Here is a 24339-nt window from a genome sequence, read left to right as displayed (position 1 = left end):
CAAATGAGGGCCCTCGTGTCCAGACATTGTCTACACATTTCGTTATTACTGTAAGCACGCGTGAACTCGAGTTGAGTGCACTAAAGTGACAGCTTTATGCAAATGTCACCGCCGAAAATGGGGAAAAATGTGGAGAGTCTTAGGGATTGTAAACATTGAGATAGTTATTTTTTCGGTGTGAGAAACATTGTTGTGGAGTACTTTAGAGGCGATGGTTAAAATAATAGGGAGGTTCACTTGCGTTATTATACAAGCACATCACTTATATTATAGTATAACCATATATCACTTATATTATAGTATACCATAAAGAATACAGCAGTAGCTTATAAATCAATGAGATTTTTTTTATCTTTACACTGTATCCCGCACATAGCAGGGTAGGCACAGGAAACCTGGGAACCTAATGTTTAGACAATCCGTTCCCATTAAGACACTTCTATTTCTCACACACAGCCTTGTAAAATGTACTGTACTATGAAATAAAACGACTAGATTGTTCACAAGGTCGATTAAAAGGAATAATAATAAAGTGCTGTTAAATTTATGTCAATTTTATTTGTTCCTATGTAATTTATCACTTCGCCCATGTGTAAGCCTCGGGCGGCACTTTCGAGCAAGGTCTGAACGGTAAAACATAAAATTATTTTAAATGTTCACATATGATAAATAGTGTATGTAGATTGCTACAAATATTTCAAAATTTATTTCGTATTTCTGTGTATATCTAAAGATAATTTAAGTAGGACGAAAATATTGAAATGATTTATTTCTTGGCTTGAAGAGTAGGTAGAGAGAACCTATGAAGTTAGTGTTAAGACAGTTACTTATTCCGATACTTTCGTTGTTGTCCCCTAGTGGGAATCCTACTACAGCCTTCAATTACTACCCAAATTAGTCTTTAATATATGATTCATTTTACGTATTAAATTAAATTATTTTTGAAATAATTTTCTTTGTCAAGTAACTATAAGATAGCGTATTAATATTTGCCTGTTGTAAAAAGTGAAGAATTATGACTAATTGGTCAAACAAATGCAGATTGAGGACGAGGTGTGGTCAAGTTGTATAATGACGTAAACTTGGAGTAAGGAGTGGTAATTTGAGTATTTATATTGTTCCATTGACATATTGTCCTTCTTGTGACAGATTTTTCTTGTTTTAGACAGTGTTCAAATCGGCTGATTTCTACTTTTATATTAGAATTTTTGAGAGATAGTTATATTTGCCATTAATAATCTATTGACTTTCTATGACAGTATTGCCATTTAAATATTATTTAATCAGGTTAACTAATAGCAAGCTGAAGCATACGATTGGGTCGTAAGCACCAGGTACTGTTCCGAGCTCCTCTCTGGCTTGATGATTTATATATTATATAATTTATAATTAGAGAGTGCAGGTGTTTGTTGTTTTAAAATTGACAAATCGATATTATAATAAAGTCTTTCCTTTTTTTTCTAAATAACTATTGTAAGTGCCCATAGTAGCTCTGACCGCAGTTGTAATGCGATTACTAAAACGATTAATGTCTGCCTATGTATAGGCTTCGTCGACAAATAACAACCATCCAAAACAAAAAGATTTTTTCTATAAGAAGAAGTAGTTCCTGTGATTAACACGTTCAAGCAAACCAACAAACTAAAAAAAAATATAGCCGAATTGATAACCTCCTTTACTTACAGAAGTCGGTTAAAAAGCTTTATAATATTAAGTATAGAAATATACATAAAATTATATAAGTAAGCTCTTCACTCTCTGTACATACCTGATATTATACAATATGCTGTCCTGTTTTTTATACAGCATAATATATTCATCGTATGCTAATATCAATTATATCGTTTGATATTTATGTCAATTTATCAATCAAACGGTTATTCGAGCTGGGCGTGCTTAAATGATAATTCAATAGTTTTTGCCTCCATTCATGCTTCGACGCTTCCGTGTGCTTTTTTTTCGTCTGCATTTGTTAATATTATCGAAGACAAAAAATATTATGTGATTTTTAATATTTATTTTAATATCCATAGGTCAGTATGTTTCATAATTTAAATTTGTACCTATTAATATATTTTATCTATGTACTAGTGTCTGTATGTATTATGATTTAGATTTTTACATGTCTTACTTAGTGTATACGCTATATACATTTTCACGTTAATGGCTTTGATTTTTCGAGATATTATTATTGTAAATACTGTAATTTTTCTATTTAAAATTATTTTTAGCTGTTATTTATTTTTTATTATTTTGCATGTTTTTTTTTTCTGTAGTAATGGTAATTATTTAGTTAACTAATTATAACATCCGATACATGTTATTATGGTTATATAACATAAACATAATTGTCACTTGCAAATTTATATAAAGGCATTTAACCGCATTCTTAAGTACATTTTAATATTTTTAAGTCTAAACGGTGCGTTATAATTCTAGTAATATTCATATTTTGTCGCGAAAACCGTAATTTAGGTTAAAATTGATAGTTATTCGTTAATTTGCTAATTAAGCGGCACCCACCGGCCGGGCGACATTCCTCACGCAGATAAGGCTAATATTTATCATTACCAGAGTGGATAATGATATATAAGGCGAGCTTAATTTTTGTAAGAAAACTTATGCACGCGACTGCAAATATCGAATGTAAATATTTACTTGTTTTTACGTCTTTTAAACTGATTTCTGTAAGGCGGTTATCAATTCGATTGTTTTTTTTGTTACCTCAGAAATTTGGATTGGGTGAATTATTTTTGATGATTCTTATTTTATTTGAAAGCTGGTGCTTCCCGTGTCGCTCCGTTTCAATTTGGTCTAGTTCTGACAATGTTAACCACGAAAAAATTTTGGTTGAGTTTTTTTGTTAAAACTTATACTCATCCATAACACAGATTAGTATAATAAAAGAAAGCGTAATTTCCTTAACCAGATATATCGGCGATAATTGAAATAAAAACTTATGATTCTCTTCGTGCACAGGCACAGCGTTTGTCAGTGAATGGGATCGTTGTGGGTTCGATTCCAAAGTAAAACGGGAGAATTAATTGTTTTCAATTTCTCATTTCGGTAGCAATGTCTTGAAAATTAACTTAAAACGCGCACCTACGGACAACTACGGACAGAAGATTAGGTTGATTTTTATTTGGGTAGTGTAGTCAGAGGGAGTTCTGCTCCCATTAAGACTTTCATTTCCTAATTTCTCTACTTTCGGGAGGCATTGCACGTTCAGCGGCGGAGCTCAACGCCGCAGTCTTCCAATAAGGTGTCACACAAACATTCTCATAATAAATATTGAATTATTATTTAAACTGCCGCTAATTGGTACACTACAAGCATATCTCCTTAATACGTTTTCCTTCCACTCTACACAAGAGTGCACTTAACGAAGTGCCATTGCTTGCTAACCCATAACCGATGCATATTTAACTATGTTAGGTATTCTCAAAGGAAACGACTCAAAAGAAAGTGGTACGGACATGTCGACGTCATTTGTTTTGTTTTGTTTTTCTTTAAATAATTGGGTAGGTAGAGTAGGACATTTTTAGTGTCGATTGTAATTAGCAAAAGGGAGTGTTGTTTTTTTATTTTTGTTTTATTATGCTTTTTGTTTTTTGGGTTTTTTTTTAAGGTTCTGTTATTATAAACGGAGAGAAGCGATGAGTTTTATACGAGCATTCAATTAGAAATAAAAGCGGAGAACGAAAAGTTATGACTCTAGGTTGTCTCTTACTATCCCCTATACCTATGTAGGATTTTGCAACAAATATCAAAAACATCTATTATGCTTTATAATAACATTCATATAACGTTTTTATTCTCTACTCTACGTCTACTCTATAAGTTTTCTTTTAATTCAAATTTGTAATTTTGTAAATTTGTTGTAATATTGATATCATTTTGTAAATTTGTTGAGTGATAAGTGTGTGTGTTCTAATATGGTGACGGCGATGGCGACTATACAAGTCGCTATTAATAAAAAAAATCCTATATTATTATGTAAAACAATAAAAATAGTAACAAGTTAAATTAGTAATAATTAAGCAATATAATATTAAATTGTTCACAACAGTGATTGGTTATCGCACGTTCTAAATAAAAGTAGCATGACCAAATAACGCTGCCGTTGGATTTCCTTGTTCGTAATAGCGAATAATTTACGGAATTGGTTTGTTTTTTACGTACGTACATATTATAAATAACATACACGAAGTGGAACGGAGTGTCCTTAACACTAGGTTCCCTCTGCCTACCCTGCTGTGTGCGGGATAAAGCGTGAAGCTGATTTTGGACCATTATTTGCAGTTAAACCGCAACCGCAATACGCAAAGTCCATACATTACAAAAGCGCCGTCAAAACACCATTAAATTGATGGTAGCAAGACCATATATATCAGTACAATGATTCAAGTAATGGCGACAAATTTTTCGTTTTTATCCACCGTCTGACAGAAACCGGTATACGACATTCGCATGTAATCGGTTACGCGGAATCTGCGGAGTTGCGGACCGTCTTCGCCTTCGTTGTCTTCAATGTTATTAATAGTAACGCGTGGTGGTTATTCAATCCAACAGGTTTATTGTATGACTAATATACTGTGAAAGTTTCGTTTTATTAGCCTTAAAACTGATAAAATTCTTTTATTCTTTTGTTGTTGTTTTCTGTGTGTGCATAAGCGATTTTTTTTATGTTCTTTTGTTATATAAAATTTTGTGTATTCTTTCGATTGGCCTCATGTTTGTTGTTTGTATAATTGTTATTTCATTTTTTTTAAATTAATTTATATCTTAGCACAGCTACTTTTTTTGTAATATAGTTTGGTCGTCGTTCGTTGAATATTTTATGCAAACCACGCTGTAGGTAGGTCTTCTCGTAGGAAATCTTTATATCCTTATGTTTCCTTACAAAAAATATCTTATTTTAATTATTATTATTATCAAAATTTGCATGATGTAATTTCCCCAAAAAATTTCACGTTAGGTGCCTTTTTTTTGTACATAATATAGTACCTATTTTAAGCACTTGTCACATTATTTGCATTGCATTGTTTTATTTTACTGTATTTAAAAAATTGATTTCTTTAATTTGCTCTGGTGTCGAGGCTTCTAAAATTCAGCGGAAAGTAGAGAACGAAAATGTCTTAATAGGAATGGAGTATTAACACTAGGTTCCCAAGTTAGGGTACAGCGTATAGCTGAAAAAATATTTAAAAAAAAAAAGAGTCAGTAGTAGATATCAATCAACTATCGCAATTAACACTATAATTATAGTCAGATGTGAAATACTGATTATATTGACGGAAATGAATATGATATGTTGTCAATAAAACTTATTCCGCATGAATGGCCTGTTATTAAAACAAACAGTATTTGTACTTACATATTGTATGCGTATTGAGTATTGGCCGCTATGATTATTATGTTTATAGAACTCCACGCGCTTTTACGCATAGCAGAGTAGGTAGAGCCATTCTGTCCAATTCTGTGAGATATTGCATGTTAAGTGGCGGACCTCAACGCCGTGATTTGTCTACTTTGGTTTCTCACATTTTATATTGATTACTGGAGTGTCGCAGATTTATCTTTCATTTTAAATTCTATTGATGGATACACTATGTTAAAGTATATTTATAAATATGTAGTATGTATTTAATATATTCCCATTTATATGTATTATTAGTAAAATATTGTAATTTTTTAGGTACTAAATAATACCGCAAATTAATATTTTGTAATTATTGTTAACATTGCAAGTATGCGTATATATACGAATGAACAATCAAACGGACACCCACGTCAGCACTTCGAGTGCTATATGGAAAGTTAGAGATGACCTCTTAACACAATTATAATCAGTGTATTCGACAGGTTGTTCCATTGGTTATTTTAGTTTGAGATATCGGTGATGGTGTCTATTCTTGTACGTACTTTACGGTGAGGTGCGTTGCCGTAAAATTTATTTTATATTTAATTTATATGGGTTTCTATATAGATAATCTTAAGATAAACATACATATCTTTTATTTGTTTATCTTTGTGAACGAATGTATACTTTGCGCCTACAAAAAATAAAGAGAAATTATAAACGTATTAAAAAATATCAAGAAAATAAAATTAAATAATTAGAAAACTTTAAGACTGTAAGCCATTATCCGCGGTTCTATGAAATACGGAATCTATATAATTATAAATAGTTTTGCCTAATCTGTAGAATTAATTATAATCAAATATGAAATAGTCAAACAAGTGTTCAAGCGAGCGTGGCCCGCCATGGACCGTACTTCCAATCGGATTACACGTAAATTATTGCAATATTCAAATCTATGTAAATGCTACAATTTAACAAATTAGTTACAACAGCTTAGCTGGAAGGCTGTAGATACGTGGTTAGTGAAACAGGCATGTCATTATGAGTTTGTTTAATTCACGTATTATATCGAGTTTGCCTATATTTAGTAGGTATTCTTGCGGCTTCGTCGGCGCTGGTAATCTTATATGGGATATGACGGGTTCTAAATTGAGATTACTTTATATTTATGAACTGATTACGATAAAAAAAAAGGAAAAATGTTAAGGGAAGTTTGCCAAAATACAATAGTGAAAACAGCAATCGGTTAAACGTGCATAAAATCATATCCATAATTTTCAAAAACAGCAATAGTTTTGGGGGTGGTATTGCATTGAATGCCCCCATTTTTTCATATTTCTTCCATGTAGGTACAGACAATGAAAAATTACATATTTATTATAGAATATGTTTGGAGTATGAACCTGGAATCCCTTGCATTTATGCGCTTTTCAGTTGCAACATCATCATCGTATCGCTTTTTACTTTTTTTTGAAATATGCTTTTCCCATAAAATATTGACTTTCTTAAACTGCCTTCTCTTCCGTGTTCTGGTAGAGTCATCAGTTGTAAAACGTATCACATATTTGTCTAACTTTCAACGGCTATAGCTATTGTAGCGTCACTCAACGAGACAGTTCGTTTGTTTGTCATCGCTCCCAGTATGGCTTCTAATCTATTTTTATAGCTGTTTAAATGTATGCTTTCTAATTCTTACTTTACTAAATAGTGAGTATGTAAATGTACGTAGTAATAATTATTGTTAACGTCAGATTTTTGTGATATTTAATGTCAAATATTATTGTAGTAAGTAAGTGTAATAAGATGAGTGTAGAGTTTTATTTTGTAGGGGAAGGCAGTATCTTAGCTGGATCTCTTTTTAACACACATTCTCCTATTGTGTGTTCTCCAATCAACAAGAATTATAACTGGCACGCCTTAAACACGGCAAAAAAAAAACAAAAAATAGATTAGTCTTATTAACGTACCTACATAAGATGATACTTATAAAAGATCAGCCACCTTAACTACGTTAACGAATTCTATCCTACTATTATTATAAATGTGAAAGTTTGTAACGATGGATGGGTATTTCTACTTTTACGTAAAAACTACTGAACGAATTTAAATGAAATTTTACAGTAATATAGGTTGTACTTCGGAATAGCACATAGGCTTCAACTTTTGTAAAGATTTAACAATAATTTTAAGCGAGCGAAGCCGCGTATTTTCCGCTAGTATTAACTTTTCGTCTTATAAGATTTGAAGTTATTCTTCATTGAGTTATATGACATGATAAGAAGATTATAGTCATTTTAGGACGGGCATATAGACAAAAATAAGCAAATATAGGTACCGTAAGAATTATCTGTATACCTACTGCTATAGCCAGTGATTGGTTAGCGGTTTCGTATTTACACACGGCTCAACATCTGTCTCCGAATTGAAAAGGCCCACTCCTTATTTATATTATCCTAAAATAGTATACGGAAGACGGGAAAGGAGGGTATCCAAATATATATTCTGTTGAAAGTATTTTGGGCGGACTTGTTCCATAAGATTAACTAAATCTTTTTTAATTATCTTTTCAGATTATTAATGATGTTTGAATGTTTGTTTTATTTTTCCTTTCTGATATTTTTAGCCTCACGTCTAAACCGAGATAGCCGGAGAGTTCAAAGCGGTATTGGTACGGTATTCGCAAAAAATGTGCATTCATTGCATTGCAAGTGCATACACATTTTGGTTCGAGATATATGTGCATATAAATATTTCAAAATGCATTATTATATATATATATATATGCATTTTGAAATATTTATATATATATATATATATATATATATATATATATATATATATATATATATATATATATATAATATGCTTATAATGATATAAACAAATATGAAAGAAACAAAACACTTATAGTTTTTTAAGCAAAAATCAAAAGTAATCTACCGTTCACAATGGAACAAACGAAATATATAATGACGTGTGTGTATGCTTAGACGATATTTTCTAGTCAATTTAATACAACCTGGATGCTCATGGCGCTGCTCCGCTTGCCGTCGTTGCGTGCTGCATCTTGCATCATTTTACTTTTTATTTGGGGTAAATATATATAACTATATTATGATTTATTGCTATTAAATAGATTGAGGCCAGTCGTGGCCCATGAGCATAGAATGTTACTGTAAACGCGACGGTTGTGGGTTCGATTCCGAATCTGGATAATGAAATATTTATTTTTTTTATTTTCCTCGCTCTCGTAACGAGGAAAGTCGTGTTAGGTTCCGTCGTTTAACATTCAATGCTTAGAGAATTCGACGGAAAGTGGGGAACGGAAGTGTCCTAATGGGAACGGGGTGTCTTAGACTCAATTTTTTAATCGTTAAAGTTGTACAAGATAGATGGAGACTTTGGACACTAGAGATTTCTTAAAGTAATTTTATATGGAAACTTTTTGTTTGATTAGTAGGTACGATACGTGTAATGTGACTAATAACTAAGTTCTACTACGTCAGACGTCTCAACTAGTATGTGAGAGCGTCATGACCAGGAAATTACTTGTCACCTTTGTCGACATTCTATAAACTCACTAATAGCCGTGATGGTTGCTTTTTAATATTACTTTGTTTGGATTTCTTAAGGTTCACTATTTTATATATTGTTTTAATGGCAAGTTATTTTTTTTAATTATTTATTTTATACATCTTATTGTTATTGCTTTAGTCGTCGCCGGAATGTCACATTTTTAGGGTTTCGTATCTTTTAAGAAAATAGGAACCCTTATAAGATCACTTTATCTCTGGGATACTTGGAGATATTAAGTTGAAATTAAACCATATAGGTACTCAGATCTACGGTCCCTTGATTTCCCAAAAAAAAAAAGACATTTCTACATTTACATTAAAAAAGATGTGGTCAATTATATGGCAAAAAATGCGTATTTCGACACTATAAAGGAAATCAAAATTCATAATAAGATCGAGACCTCTAATTTCTGTACAGAACCCGGTGGGCGAGCCCGACTCGCGCTTGTTCGGTTTTTATTTCTCAATGAATACAATCGGTTTGTTGAATCCTTCCTATTACGGTATTGTTCAAATTAATTTTTATACAATGACCCAATCATTATATTTTATTACAGTACATACATGTTTCTCTACACTAAATCTATATGAAAATACATATAGCGGGATCGGAAGAGAAGGCAGAGTCACTCTAGTCTCCCCTTTCGAGACATTGTGTATAGAATGGCGGAGTTCAACGCCGAACTTTATCTTTCTTTAGAGTTTAGACCAATCCTTTATTCTCCTATGTTGGTGCTGTAAATTTTAGACTAAAATCCTTTTTTTTCCATTTCTTACTTATTATACAATGTGATATAATGTAATAATTTCACATCAATGTACCTACCGTCATTTATTTCAAGCAACGTAAGTCATTATTATTAAATTTCATACAAACGTATCATCTTTCACAATGGTAAGTAATATGTTTTTATTAATACCAATCAATATTATTTTTTAAATAGGCCCATTGTCCACCACCATTCCCAGAAAGCCTTGCTTCGTTTTGAATTCAACGGATTCAACGACCGTAGTCGGTTCGTGACTCTGGCAATATTTTCCAATTTTTCACGGTCCCCCACTTTTTTAAATCGCTTTTATAAGTCGAGTTTATTATATTAACATATATAAATAACGTGTCGTGTCGGCACGTTCTGTGGTCCATCTTAGATTATTTTGGGAATGCGGAAATAATGGAACTAATTGGAATTAATTTTAATTTGTTATAGGCTTAGAACATGGTTAGAAGTGTCTAGAAACGGAGTGTCTTAACACTATGTTCCCAGATTCCCTCTGCTATGTATCGTATATAACGGGAAAGTAAAAATAATATTAAATATATATTAAATAGTATGCCTATTACGAAGCAGACCCTCGCGTGTACGACGGTCACATAGCGCTCGCCATACTTGCTTCAATTAGGTTAGATGGTTTCACGCTTAATGCATTTGACGCGTACTGCAACCTGCCAAGTAGGGCTCGTAACCCTAGAAAGTATACGTTGTTAATTATGTTTGTTTGTATATTTATTTTTAAATTGTAACTTTAGATTTAGTCTTGAGTTTTTTAAGTTGAATAAGTATGTTATAACCAAAAAAGTATATAATTTGCTCTTAGATATAGCAATGTAGATAATTTCGGGGATTTTGACACTTAAATGATTTTGGCGTTGAGTCGTTTAACACGTAATGTCTCTATTCTATTCTACATTATAATCTCTGTATGAGTTAAATCATACAAAAGATGGTTGTGACGGACCTCCTTGTCTATCTCCCACCGTTCGGTAGTAATGAAAGTGTTTAAGTAATATAACGAGGCCAGTCGTGGCGCAGGGGCACAAGTGTGTGACTGTAAACGCGACTGGGTGTGGGTTCGATGCCCACTTGAAGAAGTTAAATACCTATTAATTAAAATTTTCATTTGTTTCCTGTGGTATCGAGACAAAGCGCGGTGTTGAATTCCGCCTCTCAACACGGAATACCTCCAGAATTCGGCAAAAAATGTGGGACTGTATGTCTTAATTCTAGGTTCCCTCTGCTTACCCTCCTGTGCGCGAAAGTAACGAAAAATAACTATTGTAGAAAACTAAAATAAGTTCCTGTCGGATTCAAAGTAATTCCTATAGTATTTTGTAACAGCGGCAATTATTATGAAATCTCGGTCACGCATTTTGAGGTTGTTTACCCCATTTTGATATTACGGGGAAGCACGACTTTGGTAGACGATGATGAGGATGTTTTTGTTTTTTTTTTATTATTGGACTTTGTGGCAGTTTGTGGTTATTTGGAAATAAAGTGCTTTATTTCGTATATTCTTTTAGTTTTCTTTTAGGGTATCCTTATAAGTTACTTGAGTTATTGTTTTTCATTGTTGAAAGTTGTAAGAACGTATTTTTCTCTTTGGTAATATATTTTTATATCATAAAGCCTCAAATAGGATTAGACTAAAAACTGAATAGGAGTTAGGCATATGTAACATTACTTAGTTTATACTTTAAATTGCAAAATGACATTTTATTTAATTAATTTATTTATTCTAATTCAACTTTTGCTTGTGATAATATATTTTTTAAATAAATTGCAAAACTAAACATTTTTATAGTGTCGTACATAAATATCATCAGCATCTATAATTGTCTGACTTTTAAATATCCTTGCATTCGTTAACCCTTTTGGGTCTTGTAATTTAGTTAAAAGCTATAAATTTTACTTGCCTTGATTTCTATATGGTGCGTCGAACCTAGTGGTGTAGATAGCGAATAATATGCTAATACAGGGTGAGTCATATTGAACTTTCCGGTTTTGGAAGGACGTTGCACGAAGAAGGGAAGGAGTAGAAGGGTGGGGATGGTGTCATTAGACGCGCCATGACATGCAGTTTTAGTGTGAGCAATGGCTTGGTCGGGACAACATCGTGCGTTCGTAGTTGAAGAGTTTATTAAAAATGGCGGCTCCGTGATCACAACACAGCGTGCGTTCCGTTTACATTTTGCTATTGGTCGACGTGATCCCATTCCCACTGGACCAACAATCAGAAATTGGGTATCAAATTTTAGAGCAACATCATCAGCATTAAAAACAAGACCACAAGGCCGAATTAGGACGTCAACGTCAGCGGAAAACGTGGATAGAGTGCGGGCTTCAATTCAACAATCCCCTCGGCGTTCTGTTCGGAAACATGCCGCTTCACTAGGATTATCTTTCAGTAGTGTCCGCAGAATACTGCATAGAGACCTTAAATTTCACCCATACAAGATTCAGGTAGTGCAAGAATTAACAGTTAGAGACTTAGACACACGAACAAATTTATGCCGCGACATTCAGAGCAGATCCCCCGCACTGCTGTTTTGATCTTCAGTGATGAGGCACATTTTCACCTCGCCGGAACTGTCAACAAACAGAATTTTCGATACTGGGCTGAGAATAACCCACGAAACCTACACGAACGACCACTTCACAGCCCTCGAGTGACAGTGTGGTGCGCTATTGCAGAGTTTGGTGTGTGGGGTCCCTATTTTTTTGAAGAAGATGGTCAAGTCGTCACAGTTACCTCTGCTCGGTATTGCGACATGCTTGAAACTTTTCTGAAACCGAAATTGGAGGAATTAACGCAGAATCATGACAACGATAACATCTGGTTCCAACAAGATGGTGCTACAGCCCATACATCCAGGCGTTCAATGGAAATCCTGCGACAAATGTTTCCCGGTCATCTCATTTCTTTGCGAGGTGACGTTGGGTGGCCGCCGAGATCACCTGATTTAACCCCCTGCGATTTCTTTCTCTGGGGTTACCTGAAGGAAAAGGTGTACACGCATCGTCCCCGAACCATCGATGAACTGAAGGCTGCAATCACGGTAGAAATCAATGCTATTCCGCTGAATATGACTCGACGAGTAATGGACAACTTCCGGGAAAGGCTTCAGCAGTGTGTGGTCAATGGAGGTAGACATTTACAGGATATCATTTTTAAAACCAACTAAATTAAAACTGCATGTTATGTGCTTTCAAACAATAAAATAATTTTTACTGCATGTCGCTTTGTTTTTAATACACACCTTATTGAAATCGGAAAGTTCAATATGACTCACCCTGTACATTTACCTGCTTAAGATAGCATAAATTTTGTGGGCCCTTTTATTTATTTGTCGACAGATAATAAAAGTAAAGTAAAATTGATAAAAAAATAAGTGAAGGGATCAAGTCAGTTGTAAGTACTATACATGTAATTTGTATAATGTTCGAAAATGTCAATATAATTATGTCTATATTATTTTATCTTCACGCTTTATCCCGCATATCGCTGGATGGGCAGAGAGAACAATGTCAAGACATTACTGAAAGGATTACTTTTGATAGCAAATGTTGAGTGACAAATCCTCGTGCCGCCTTTCGTCTTACCAGACATGGAAATTAATAAAAAATCCCCCCATGCGCAAATTGAACCTACAACGTCAGACACCGTTCCACTGCGCCAAGACGGACTCATTGTCGATATGATTTATCTATATTTACTATAAACTTTTCACTATTACGCGCGATAAGGTCAAAGAAGAATCGCAACTCTTAATAAAAATTGTTAACCGTGAAAATTGTTTGACCGACAAAATTTTCAACTTTCTTGGTGTCCAAGAATGTGAAAGGTTTTTGCTCTTATTCAATAGACTTGTTGTGTCTAGGAAACCTTTACGTTTTGAAGTTTTTTACCCTGTTAGAAAACATTACCAACAATGGCCGATAAAGAAGCAGGTGTTCGATAGTGATTGATCGAGACTTTAGATGGATTGCTCGTTCGTTCGTTCGTTTTAGCTATAGATTGGTGAAAGTGATTCGATAATATTTTAGAGAAGCGTATTACTTACTATTTTTTATATAAATATAATGATCTATTTATATTAAATGTCATAATTATATATTTAGTTGTTTCTTTGGTATGATTTATGAAGCGTTGTAATTTAAATCTATTCGTGCATATTCGTAACAGATTAGACATAAAAAATACTTTTAAAAATATTAGAACAGGTACTTGCATAGAGATAGTGGTGGAGGCGTTCCCCACGTGCCGCTGAATTCTGGAGGCATTCCTGTTAATTGGCGGAGCTCAACGACGCGCTTTGCCTCGTTATGAAATGAAAAGAATATCATTTCTTCGATTGGGAATCGAACCCACAACCTGTCGCGTTTACAGTCGTACACTTGTGCCGCTGCGCCAAGGCTGGCCTCTTATCTTAACGTAAGGCGTTTAGCATAATAATATTATATCCGATAACATACATTATATGTGGAAGCCTCAAATGCCATTACTAACACTTCATTGACTTCTCGATGGTAATGAGCATTTCTCGGGATTACAACAAGCGATCGTCCAACTAGAAGTAATCTGTTATCGCATACATATATTAATATATGTAGTAATATATGTCATACAAATTATATAGATAATAGATATGTATATACATTATTACTACTATATTCATTTAGCAAATATGTTAAAATTTAAATAAGTACAGAATTCTTATTTAAATTTTAATTCACAGCTTAATATTTTATATCGTCGAGTGGGAATCGAATCGACAAACTGTCGTGCTAACATTCGCACGCATGCCCCCTTATGTTGAGCATATATTATATTAGTTTTATATTATAAAATGATAGAGCGATTTTCGATAAACTAATAAAGCCGTCCTTTGATCAGCCAACTCTGACAAAGTGTAAAAGCGCATGACGTTTTTTTAATTTTATTTTATATTTTGCTTTTTTTATGCATATTAGCCCCTTTATCTATGTCGCAGCAATATTAGCGATATTATGTACATTTATAAATATATTGTTAGGTTCTTTCTGCCCAGTGTGTTCTTAGGATATATCAGGGCCCTAGGACACACAAGAATTTGGGATCCTGGGTACACAAGGAATTTGAAAGTTGAAAAATTACAACGAGGCTTAAAAGACCGGTGTTGAGTTCCGCCACTCAGCACGCAATGCCTCCACATTTCGGTGAAAAGTAGGGGGAACAGGAGTGAATTAAACCGGGTTGGAGTGTCATGTCAACACTTAGTTTCCCAGGTTCCCTCTGCCTGCCCTGCTCAGTGCGGGATACAGAAACGGAACGGGTGAAAAAAATATTAAAATAGAGTTAAAGCATACAAAATACGTAACAATTAAATTATGAATTAATCTAGAAAACCGAGCCTAATGAAGTCATTTATTTGCATTGCAAACCTACTTACTGAGCCGCGCGAATTAAAACGAAGGTGATCTTTTAAGTGCTTTGTTTTGAAACATTTTACGATTGTTGTTTTAAGGAATCATTCAACGTTACTATGCAAAAGAAACAAAATGTTATGATAGCGACTATAATAAAATATAAATATAAAATATCTGCAGGTTCTTTGTTAATAATATGACTGATTAATAAATAAGCTTGTTATGGTTATAGGCTCGCTGTATGTAGTGGATTCAATTCGGTATATGCATTTTTTTATAATAGAATGGCACTTATAGTACGATATTTAGGAGCCAGTTTTGGCGCAAAGGCACCATTGTGTCAACAGGACCAGGACAAAATGAAATGTATAATATTTTCATTTCTTCGCTCTGGTGTTGAGGATAAGCGCGGTGTTGACTTCCGCCACTCAACACTCACCGACACACCCTACCTGTAAATGCGGATTGCTATCGGGTCTTCTAAAATAAAATTTCCAATATCGAAATTTATGTGATTATATTAATATCAATTAAAAGGCGACAGTACTGATTTATCTTCATTTTTTATAGACTATGTTTACAAAATTATTTAATTTTTTCCTTTTTCTTAAACTCTGTTTCAACATTTTACGACTATTACGAAAATACCTTAAAGTTTGGTAATATTTTTGACAGTTCAACTTGGATGTTATTTATTTGAGGTCAAAAACATTAGAGTCATATGTTCTAGCATGTTAGAGTCATCAGTAATTAGTTTGTTACAGAAACACCATTGGAATGCTGCTTGGAATGACTGTTTTAAGTTTAAGTTGACAGCATTGATTAAGCAATACCTGTAAAAGGATTTCATCATTAATTTTATTAAAGGCACAGAGTCTAATTGTAAACGCGAACAGAGTGTCTTAACTCTCTGCTTATCATGGCATATACGCTAAAGAAAGCTAAAGAAAATCGATTATTTTAAAAATATTTTGCATTGCGTAGACGTCTATAATATTTAAGCTTATCGTAGCAAAAGAACACGTTGGTTATCGATGTTTTGTCGAAATGAAATCTTTACGTGACCGAAATGTGGAGATCGGACATTTTTTATGGTTGTTCTACATGTAAAACGAAAAATAATTTAGAGAAAAAGGATACGGACTCAAAGTCTGTAGAATCAACTTAAAAAAACACTAAATAACCTTAATGCGAAAGATACGTACAGATAAAAACATATTTATACCTAACGTATTTATTTATAAGTGAAATATTTTGATCTTGATATAAAACCCCATAGAAAAGGACTAAGTAGGTACTTGTTTAAGAAAGGAAAGCTTACGGACAACTTTCAGTACAAGCTGTGAACGAACTATCTACTGAGGAAATATCTCTTATATATTTGACACCGTTGCCTTGTTTAAATTATATAAATATTTAAATCTATTTAATCATTATTTTATACTCGAAATGATTCTAATGCCCTAAAGTAATATATTATTTTAAATCTTCACTTAAAAGAAATAAAAGAAAATAAAGTCAGGTTTACGCAGAAAAAGTTAAAAAAAGAATAAGATTTCTTTTAAGTGCCCCTCGTGTCCCAGGAGCTCAAGTGTGTGATTGTAACGCAATCGTTATAGGTTCCATACCCACTCGAGTTGAATTGAATTATTATTTATTAATATTTTCGTTTTTTCGTTCAGATACAAAACTCGGCTTAGTTTTGCCACTCAACACGCAATGCCTCGAGAATTCGACGGAAAATGGGGGTACGGAGTGTCTAAACACTGGGTTCCCTCTGCTTATCCTATTGTCGCGCGATCGTAAAATAAAACAATTATTTTACTACCGCGCGCCTCTGTAGCTCAACGGCCGTGACTCTTATCGTTGATAGATGAATCTCGTTCGGTCGTATCTTGATTGAAAGTGACAACTGCTCATTTCCCAAAATAGGTAAATGTTGATGTAGTAGAACGTTTTTTTTATGTATTTAAATTTATGTTAAATGATTTTTATAATTTTAAAATGTTTACATTTTTATTATTAATGTGTTTTGTTTTAAAACAACACAAATCTAAAGTATGTGTATGTTCTAAAATATTTCTTGTCAACTAGTAATTTTTATGTATTTATTTACATTTATACATATATAAAGAGTAAAATATATAATATTACATTCTATTAATTGTACAGCTTTAACTAAGCTTCTGACATGCAATTGAAGCTTTTTTTCTTGCGCCGTCATTTGTAAGTCTACACTATACAAGCCTACTAGGGATATTTAAAACTGATTACGTTAAGGACAATCGTTAGACTATTATTCAATTTTCCGCTTTGCATTCTAACTACGTCTCATATCGGTAAGGTAGTGTTTATTTTCTAATTTTTCTCTGCCATACCGCTGCCTTACTAGGTCTTGTACGTACTGTCGCCGCGAAGCCTCGAGCACCTTCAGTCACCTGCCGCGTACTGTGCGAAACGCGCGCCTCCGAACGAACGGACGAAAGTATTTTGTTTCTTTTTTATATATACATATATACTTATATGTAATAGCAGTGAGGTGCCAGTGTTTTGTGATCGATTTATTTTATGAGGTCTCGATTTTTATTATTAGGATTGTTTTTTTCAATGCACAGGTAATATTAATAAATATATGTATGAGTTAAAAAAAAGAATTACTGATTTGAGGTCTTTTAGTTTTAATTTTTTTTTATAATTGTAATTGTAAAAACCGATAATAATTATTGGAAATGGCATAAAAAATTGAAGTTAACCTAGAATTAAATGTCTGTTCAAGTTGGTGAGTTGGTGACCTTTCCAGTAAGAGAGGAAAGCGTAGCGATTAATATTAATATAATTATTGTTGTTTTGCGTAGCGTTCGATCTTGAATATGTTTATTTATTCCAATGTAAATTGATTCTGCGACCATTATTTATCTCAATCGTGAATACACTACTATAGAATTTTAAGTAATTTCATATTGTAATTTCGCTTTCTTCGCTCTATTTACTTAAATTATAAAAATTCGATTCTAATTAATCGTTTTTAAATCGTTCATTAAATATTATATTAATAATCTGTGGCGTAGTTAATTAGACATTACTATTTTTTATGACAAAAATATTTTAAAATTGAGGGTATATTAGTTTTATTACTAAATGACCTACGCAAATTTGAAGTTATATTCAATGAGCTTTTATGGGTGCGTCTCGACTGTTTTTTTACCAGATATTAGTAATTTTAACGTAAATGCGATTTTTTTTATGTGTAAAAGTGTTTAATGATCGTTTAAAGAAGATAATTTAATGGTAGGTTTCTTATTATTTATTCTCGTGTAATTTATTCCTGTGTATACTTTTATTTAACCTAGTTGTATGAGTTCTTGTATTTGTACTGTAGTTGTTATATTTTAGAATTGGATGTATGATATACACACGTACGTACTCGTAAGTAGTCTGGTTAGCGTTGCTTGACTTCCTATATTTATCATTAACTTATCGGAAAAGTAATTTATTCGCTAATTTCGTCGATTCACAAGTTACGACACACGTTGCATGAAACAGGGTACATAATAATTTTCATATGCACGGTATTTCCTTAACAAGTGCAGTGTTTTTTTTAAAATTTAAATATGAAAAATATTATTTATTTATATATAATCTACTTTTGATAAAAGTAAGATAATATTTTAGAATTATAATGATAATTTTCTAATACCCTGTAGTGTTTGTGCGTTCAATTCTCTTAATCTACCCTTCAATTTGAGAAAGTTGTACCGAGATATCTAAAACAATACTAACATAACAATATTTACAGTTTAGTAATAGATATTATAAGATTATTATAAAATGAAAATTATTGTTTTTTTATGATACTTATACGTACATTACACAGTAGACAGAGAAAACGCCTTTTTTTCAGTTTTCCATACGAATTCGAACATTGTGCTATAAGAAGCAGAACTTCACGCCGCCTGCGCTATGTTTATTAGGTAATACGTAGTTTTAACGTTTACAAGGAATTATAAAATTATAAGTGTTGATGAGATGCAATACGGCAATTTTATTCTTCATTTTACACATCAGTTCCTATATTACAACGTTTGTCACAGCCCACATGCACTGTGTGACGTGAAAATTGCACTCTAATATTGCTTTTATGATAAAATGTATGTGGTATTGCACACCCGAGTAAATCATTTTTGATATTATGCTTATGAAATGCTGGTATAATTTAGGATAATCTTGCTCGGGCAGATTGTGATGTTTTTGCAGCTTCACGCAGTATCCTGCGTGTTGTAGTTTGTAGGGTAAGCAGAGTGTTAAGACACTACGCTCCCAACTCAACGCCGCGCTTTGCTTCGATACCAGAGCCAAAGAATGGAAATATTTAATAAGTTATTTCCTAGAGTCAAACCCACAACCTATCGCGCTTACAGTCACACGCTTTTACTTCTGCGCCACAACTGGCCTCAAGATGTGGTGCCAGCCAGTGGTAGCTTCCTGTAGGACTTACGGTAACTCGAAGACTTGACTGCTTCCTATGGTCTAATTAAATTATTATTTTGATTTATTGAATTTTAATAGAATTATGTTATGAATTATTTTTAATATTGTTTATTTTTTATAATCAAATGTTTCTTATAGAATATTAAAATATTAAAGTTAGTTATTAAGTTTTTAATAGTTACAAAACGTAAAGCAAGAGAAACTGATAGCGTTTAATTTATTTTTCGTAAATTAACTAATTACTATAGGTGTCGTTTCAAATATTTTTGTGAAGGTCATATTTTATAAGTATTAAGTTACAAAAACTGGTAGTGGTTGCAACATTTGATCTGGTGGTGGTGGTGGTGGTGTAACTGGTGTTAGACACAAGAAAATTGTTCTTGCCGCGAGAAATTTTTGTTTCTCCATCCTGCTATTGTACCTACTGTTGGTCAATAAATATTACAATTACTAAATCGCAGCATTTGAATATTATGAAGTTTTATGTTGTTTATGTATATCTTATAGGGACTTGGATATTTTATTTTGGTTTTTTTTATTTAATTTTTCATATCCTCGAGTGGGAATCGAACCCATAACCTGTCGTGTTGTCAATGGCCACGAGTCACCTCTAAACCTTAATTAATTTATATAACGGTGAAAGGCTTTTATCAAAATATGTATGTGAAAAAAATATGAATTAGGTAAAAGGCGTGAGATGAGACTATAGGGAGTGTTACATCACTTGTTTTGTATGTAAATTACTTTTGTGATGTTTTGTATTATCAATTATTAAAGGAAAGTTGTAGTATTTTTATATATCTATTACCTACACATTTAAATTATATAACTCTATAGATAGTTTGAAGCAATTCGCTTACACCTATAGCTAAAAAAAGTGAAGTTACATCAAAATTACGCAAACAGGTGAAAAAAAATTATGTAAACACCCATGCCGGTTTTTTTTAATAAACACAATTGTATTTTTTTGTGAAAGCTATCTTCTAATAATTATTTATTTGAATGTCACGAAATGGCGTTCCTATCGTAAAATTCTATTCTCTATTTCAACCTATTGTTGAGTTTGAGTCTTACGTATATAGATTTACAGGTGTGTGGGCTGTGATATAATAAGAGTGCTCTCGTTTTCAATGGAATGTGAACACGTGGAAAGTTAGAATTGTAGGCGCCGATACGATTTATATCGATTTTATTATATTTGAATAGTGGACGATTTAATTTCGACTTGTTAGTACAGGTGTTTTTGAATTAATTGGGTTCGGTTTTTTTATTATTATTTTTATTATAATGTATGTATGAGTGAGTCATTTTGAAAATATTATTTGTATTGTTTTGTAGATTTTTTTATGTCATAAATGGAATATGGGAATATTTTTTTGGGACTTGGCTTTTGCTTAATATTGAAGCTATGATCACTCGATAGAGGCTAGTCGTGGCACAGAACAAGTGTATGATTGTAATCTCGACTTCTTGTGGATTCGATGCCCACTCGAGAAAATTATATATTAATTTAAATTTATATTTCCATTTCTGCACTTCTGCATTTCCGCGCATAGCGCAGTGTTGAGTTCCGCCACTCAACACGCAACGCCTCCATACTTTGGCGGAAAATGGGGATCGGAGTGTTTTAACACTTTGGGTTCTACTGCGTACTTTCTATGCATTAATCTATTTATCAAATTATATTATAACCACTAACCAGTCTAATGTCTATACCTGATACTCTATAGTCCATAATGTATGGCCTGACGTCAGCTTAATCATAGAAAACTGACCGCCACGAAAGTGGTTTAGCTTGGTTGTGACGTTTACACCTTGCTTTTCACTTGACCTCGGGACCTTTCATCAATATTCATCAAGCGTGTTGATGGCTCATCAAGACAACAAACGTTAGGTTAGTTAACGGTTACAGTTGTGGTTGTGAACTTTTACGTGTGGAATTGTTGTAGACATCAAGGAATCTATTTTTTTCTATATGAAATAATTAATTTTATTGTTCATTATTTATTTGATAATTATTATTTTTCTGCTTCTTCTTCTTCTTCGTCGTTTTCTTCATTACTATTTACTTAATTATTATTTACTAGTGTAATAATCAAAATCATTGTGTAGCCTTTAGCCTTTAGCAAAACGTTTATGGCAAACAAAACGAAAAATAAAACAATTAAACTTGTGATTTCACCAGCGCCATTTAGAAAATATGCAAATGTTTTGGTACGATATCATATAACGTCTGTTTGTGTACGTTTATTGATTGAACTGGTATTTAATTTTTAACAACATAGCTTTTTAAAGAATTTACACAGGTTATTTGTAGGTACTATAAAAATTGGTTTAAGCCGAGTTATTATTGTTTGAAAGTAAAATATCTAACGATTTATTTATTATGTATTATTATGGCAACCTCGATATTTTCTCGGTGAATTCCGCATATAGGAGATTAGGAAAAGGTAACCTACTGCTTCCATAGATACTCCATCCTCCACTTGCTCCGTTGCTTTTTGAGCGACAGAACTTAACGCCGAACTCAGTATATAATAGTATGATAATTAAAATGTAATTCAAAAGTCAATAAATTGGCCAACAGTTTGTCTGTCGTAACATAATAACAGTAATAAAACATTTAAATGAACAATTAGACTTCAATACCGGTCATTAGCATGTGGTCCACGCTCGCACCTCGACGCCAACATTCCGAGATACCTGTGTCGTAATGTCATTAAAAACTTAATTATACCTTAATTTAATTGTATTGGTTTCAATACTATTACATTAGAGTTAAAATTAAATCTAATATATCAGCTTTACGCTACATTCCGCACACAGCATGGTAGGCAGGGAACCTAGTGTTAAGACACTACGTTTTAAATTTCCGCCGAATTCCGAAGGCATTGCTGGTTGAATGGCAGAGCTCAACGCTGCGCTTTCTTCGACACCAGAGCGAAGAAACGAAAATATAAATTTAAATAAATATTACATTTCCTCGAGTAAGAATTGAATCCACAACTAGTCGCTTTTACGGTCACTCTTAATGCTACCGGGCCACGACTGGCCTCAATTAAAAACTATTAGAATTGCTATTTGCTATTGGAGTAATTGATTGGTTTTAGTGAAATTTTCACTTTATACTTGTTTGTTGTTAATTTTAGATACTTATTTGTTATGGTAGGTCGTTAAGTTAATAAAGTTTTAGTTTGGTTTTTTTATATTAATATATTCTTATATCTTTGTTGGCTTACTACGGATTATTAGAGATTATTAATGTGAATACGTGTTATCTTACGTTTGATTGATAGATTCGTTTAAGTTTATTGAGTACATTGATATTTTTTGTCTCGTGTTTCCTCCAGTATTCTGCAAATGTATAAATGTATATACCTTTTATATAAAATAGTTACTAAAAATATTAGTGGTACAGTCGGTTACATAAAAATATGTCATGTTATATTGCCTATAGGATAGCCCTCTCTGATAAATGGACGACCCAGCATAAAAATATTTTTTTAATTTGAATCAGTAGGTACTTCATTAATTTAGTGCGTTTAACCATACAAACTATTCTGCGTTATAGTGTTAAGAATAGATACTTAGATATTATAAATATAATTAATAGATTCAAATAACAATTATTCTTAACATGAAATGTCATCAGCTCGAATCTTTGTTTTCGTACTTAATTTCATATCTACTTAATTGTTCAATTAAGAACAATGCTTGTTTTATTAAAAACTAAATATAAAAATCTTGACCTCCAAAAGTAACAGATCAAAGGAAAGATGGAAACATCTAAATTTTTACAATGAAAAGACTTGTGATAACAATATTAAGATAATATTTTAATCTGTGACGGCTCGTGTGCGTGTATTGAATAAGAGGTTTTATACGACGACGTCAGTATGTGCAGCAAGGATCAGATAAACCATATTCTTGGAAAAATCAATGTGGTAAGTTTGTTTTATTATAATATTTTGTAAGTTATTTATCTTAAACTAGTCGTTGCCTGCGGACTTTAGGATGAAAAGTCCCGTTCGCTCCACTACGCTCCCCATCATTTCTGGGGTGGCAAGCGTAGGAATAAATGGAAGGAGGTGTCCCTTTCCTACGCTTATGATAATAAGTCCAATATCTAACTTGGCACGCTCAGAACGCCATAATCAATGAAAAGAACAAAATAAAAATAGTGTGTACTTCTCTCTGTCTCTAGTGACGACAATTCGTTATCTCTCAGTAAGTATAGGAGGAGTTTAATACCTATACTTATGTTATGTATGTATTAAAGGGAAAACTTAGATAATATTCTTGCAGTAATTCTACGAATTTATGATTTTATATGAGATAAATTACATTGTAATTCAACACATTGCAGATATACAGAGTATGTTCCGAATCAATACAAAACTATACTGTTAATTAACTATTGCAAATATTTTAATTACCTTTTACCTTTTTCTGATATTGGTTAAATTAAAACGTCGCTTATAAAATAAATTATTTATTCGTCAATAAATTTATTAATGCAATGTAAATATATTTGAAATCACAAATTTATATTAAGAAATAGTGTAATTTGGTAACCTTAATACATTTGAAATTTGAATCAATGTTGCTTATTGCGCAACACACTGACAAACTAGAAAATGGTTTAGTAAATTGTGTCATTGCCTATAAATATTTATTACTGCGCGATACCGTTTTTTTTATATTGTAGCTAATTAAGGAGGAGTTG

General features: G+C 32.6%; 1 protein-coding gene across 6 annotated transcripts in view; it reads left to right on the top strand.

Annotated features, from left to right (window-relative positions):
* DAAM (disheveled-associated activator of morphogenesis-like protein) overlaps positions 1-24339 on the top strand; it is an 88327-nt gene that overhangs the window by 14742 nt on the left and 49246 nt on the right. For 2 of the 6 annotated variants that reach the window (XM_085199786.1, XM_085199780.1), the window contains exons 1-2: positions 17556-17740; positions 23372-23557. The exons of 1 other annotated variant lie outside the window; for it this stretch is intronic. In XM_085199786.1, coding sequence (XP_085055912.1) covers positions 23510-23557 — 48 coding nt within the window. In that variant the 5' untranslated portion in view covers positions 17556-17740; positions 23372-23509. Of the gene's footprint in view, positions 1-17555; positions 17741-18263; positions 18414-23371; positions 23558-24339 lie in introns of those variants that run through there. 3 more of the 6 variants (XM_085199781.1, XM_085199782.1, XM_085199783.1) reach the window with 3 other exon arrangements.

Source organism: Heliconius melpomene, chromosome 16, assembly GCF_056956725.1.
Source record: "Heliconius melpomene rosina isolate 202511_hmr_F chromosome 16, ASM5695672v1, whole genome shotgun sequence".
NCBI lineage: Eukaryota > Metazoa > Arthropoda > Insecta > Lepidoptera > Nymphalidae > Heliconius > Heliconius melpomene.
The sequence above is the reverse complement of the archived record's forward strand: the minus strand, read 5'-3'. Positions and strand labels throughout refer to the sequence as shown.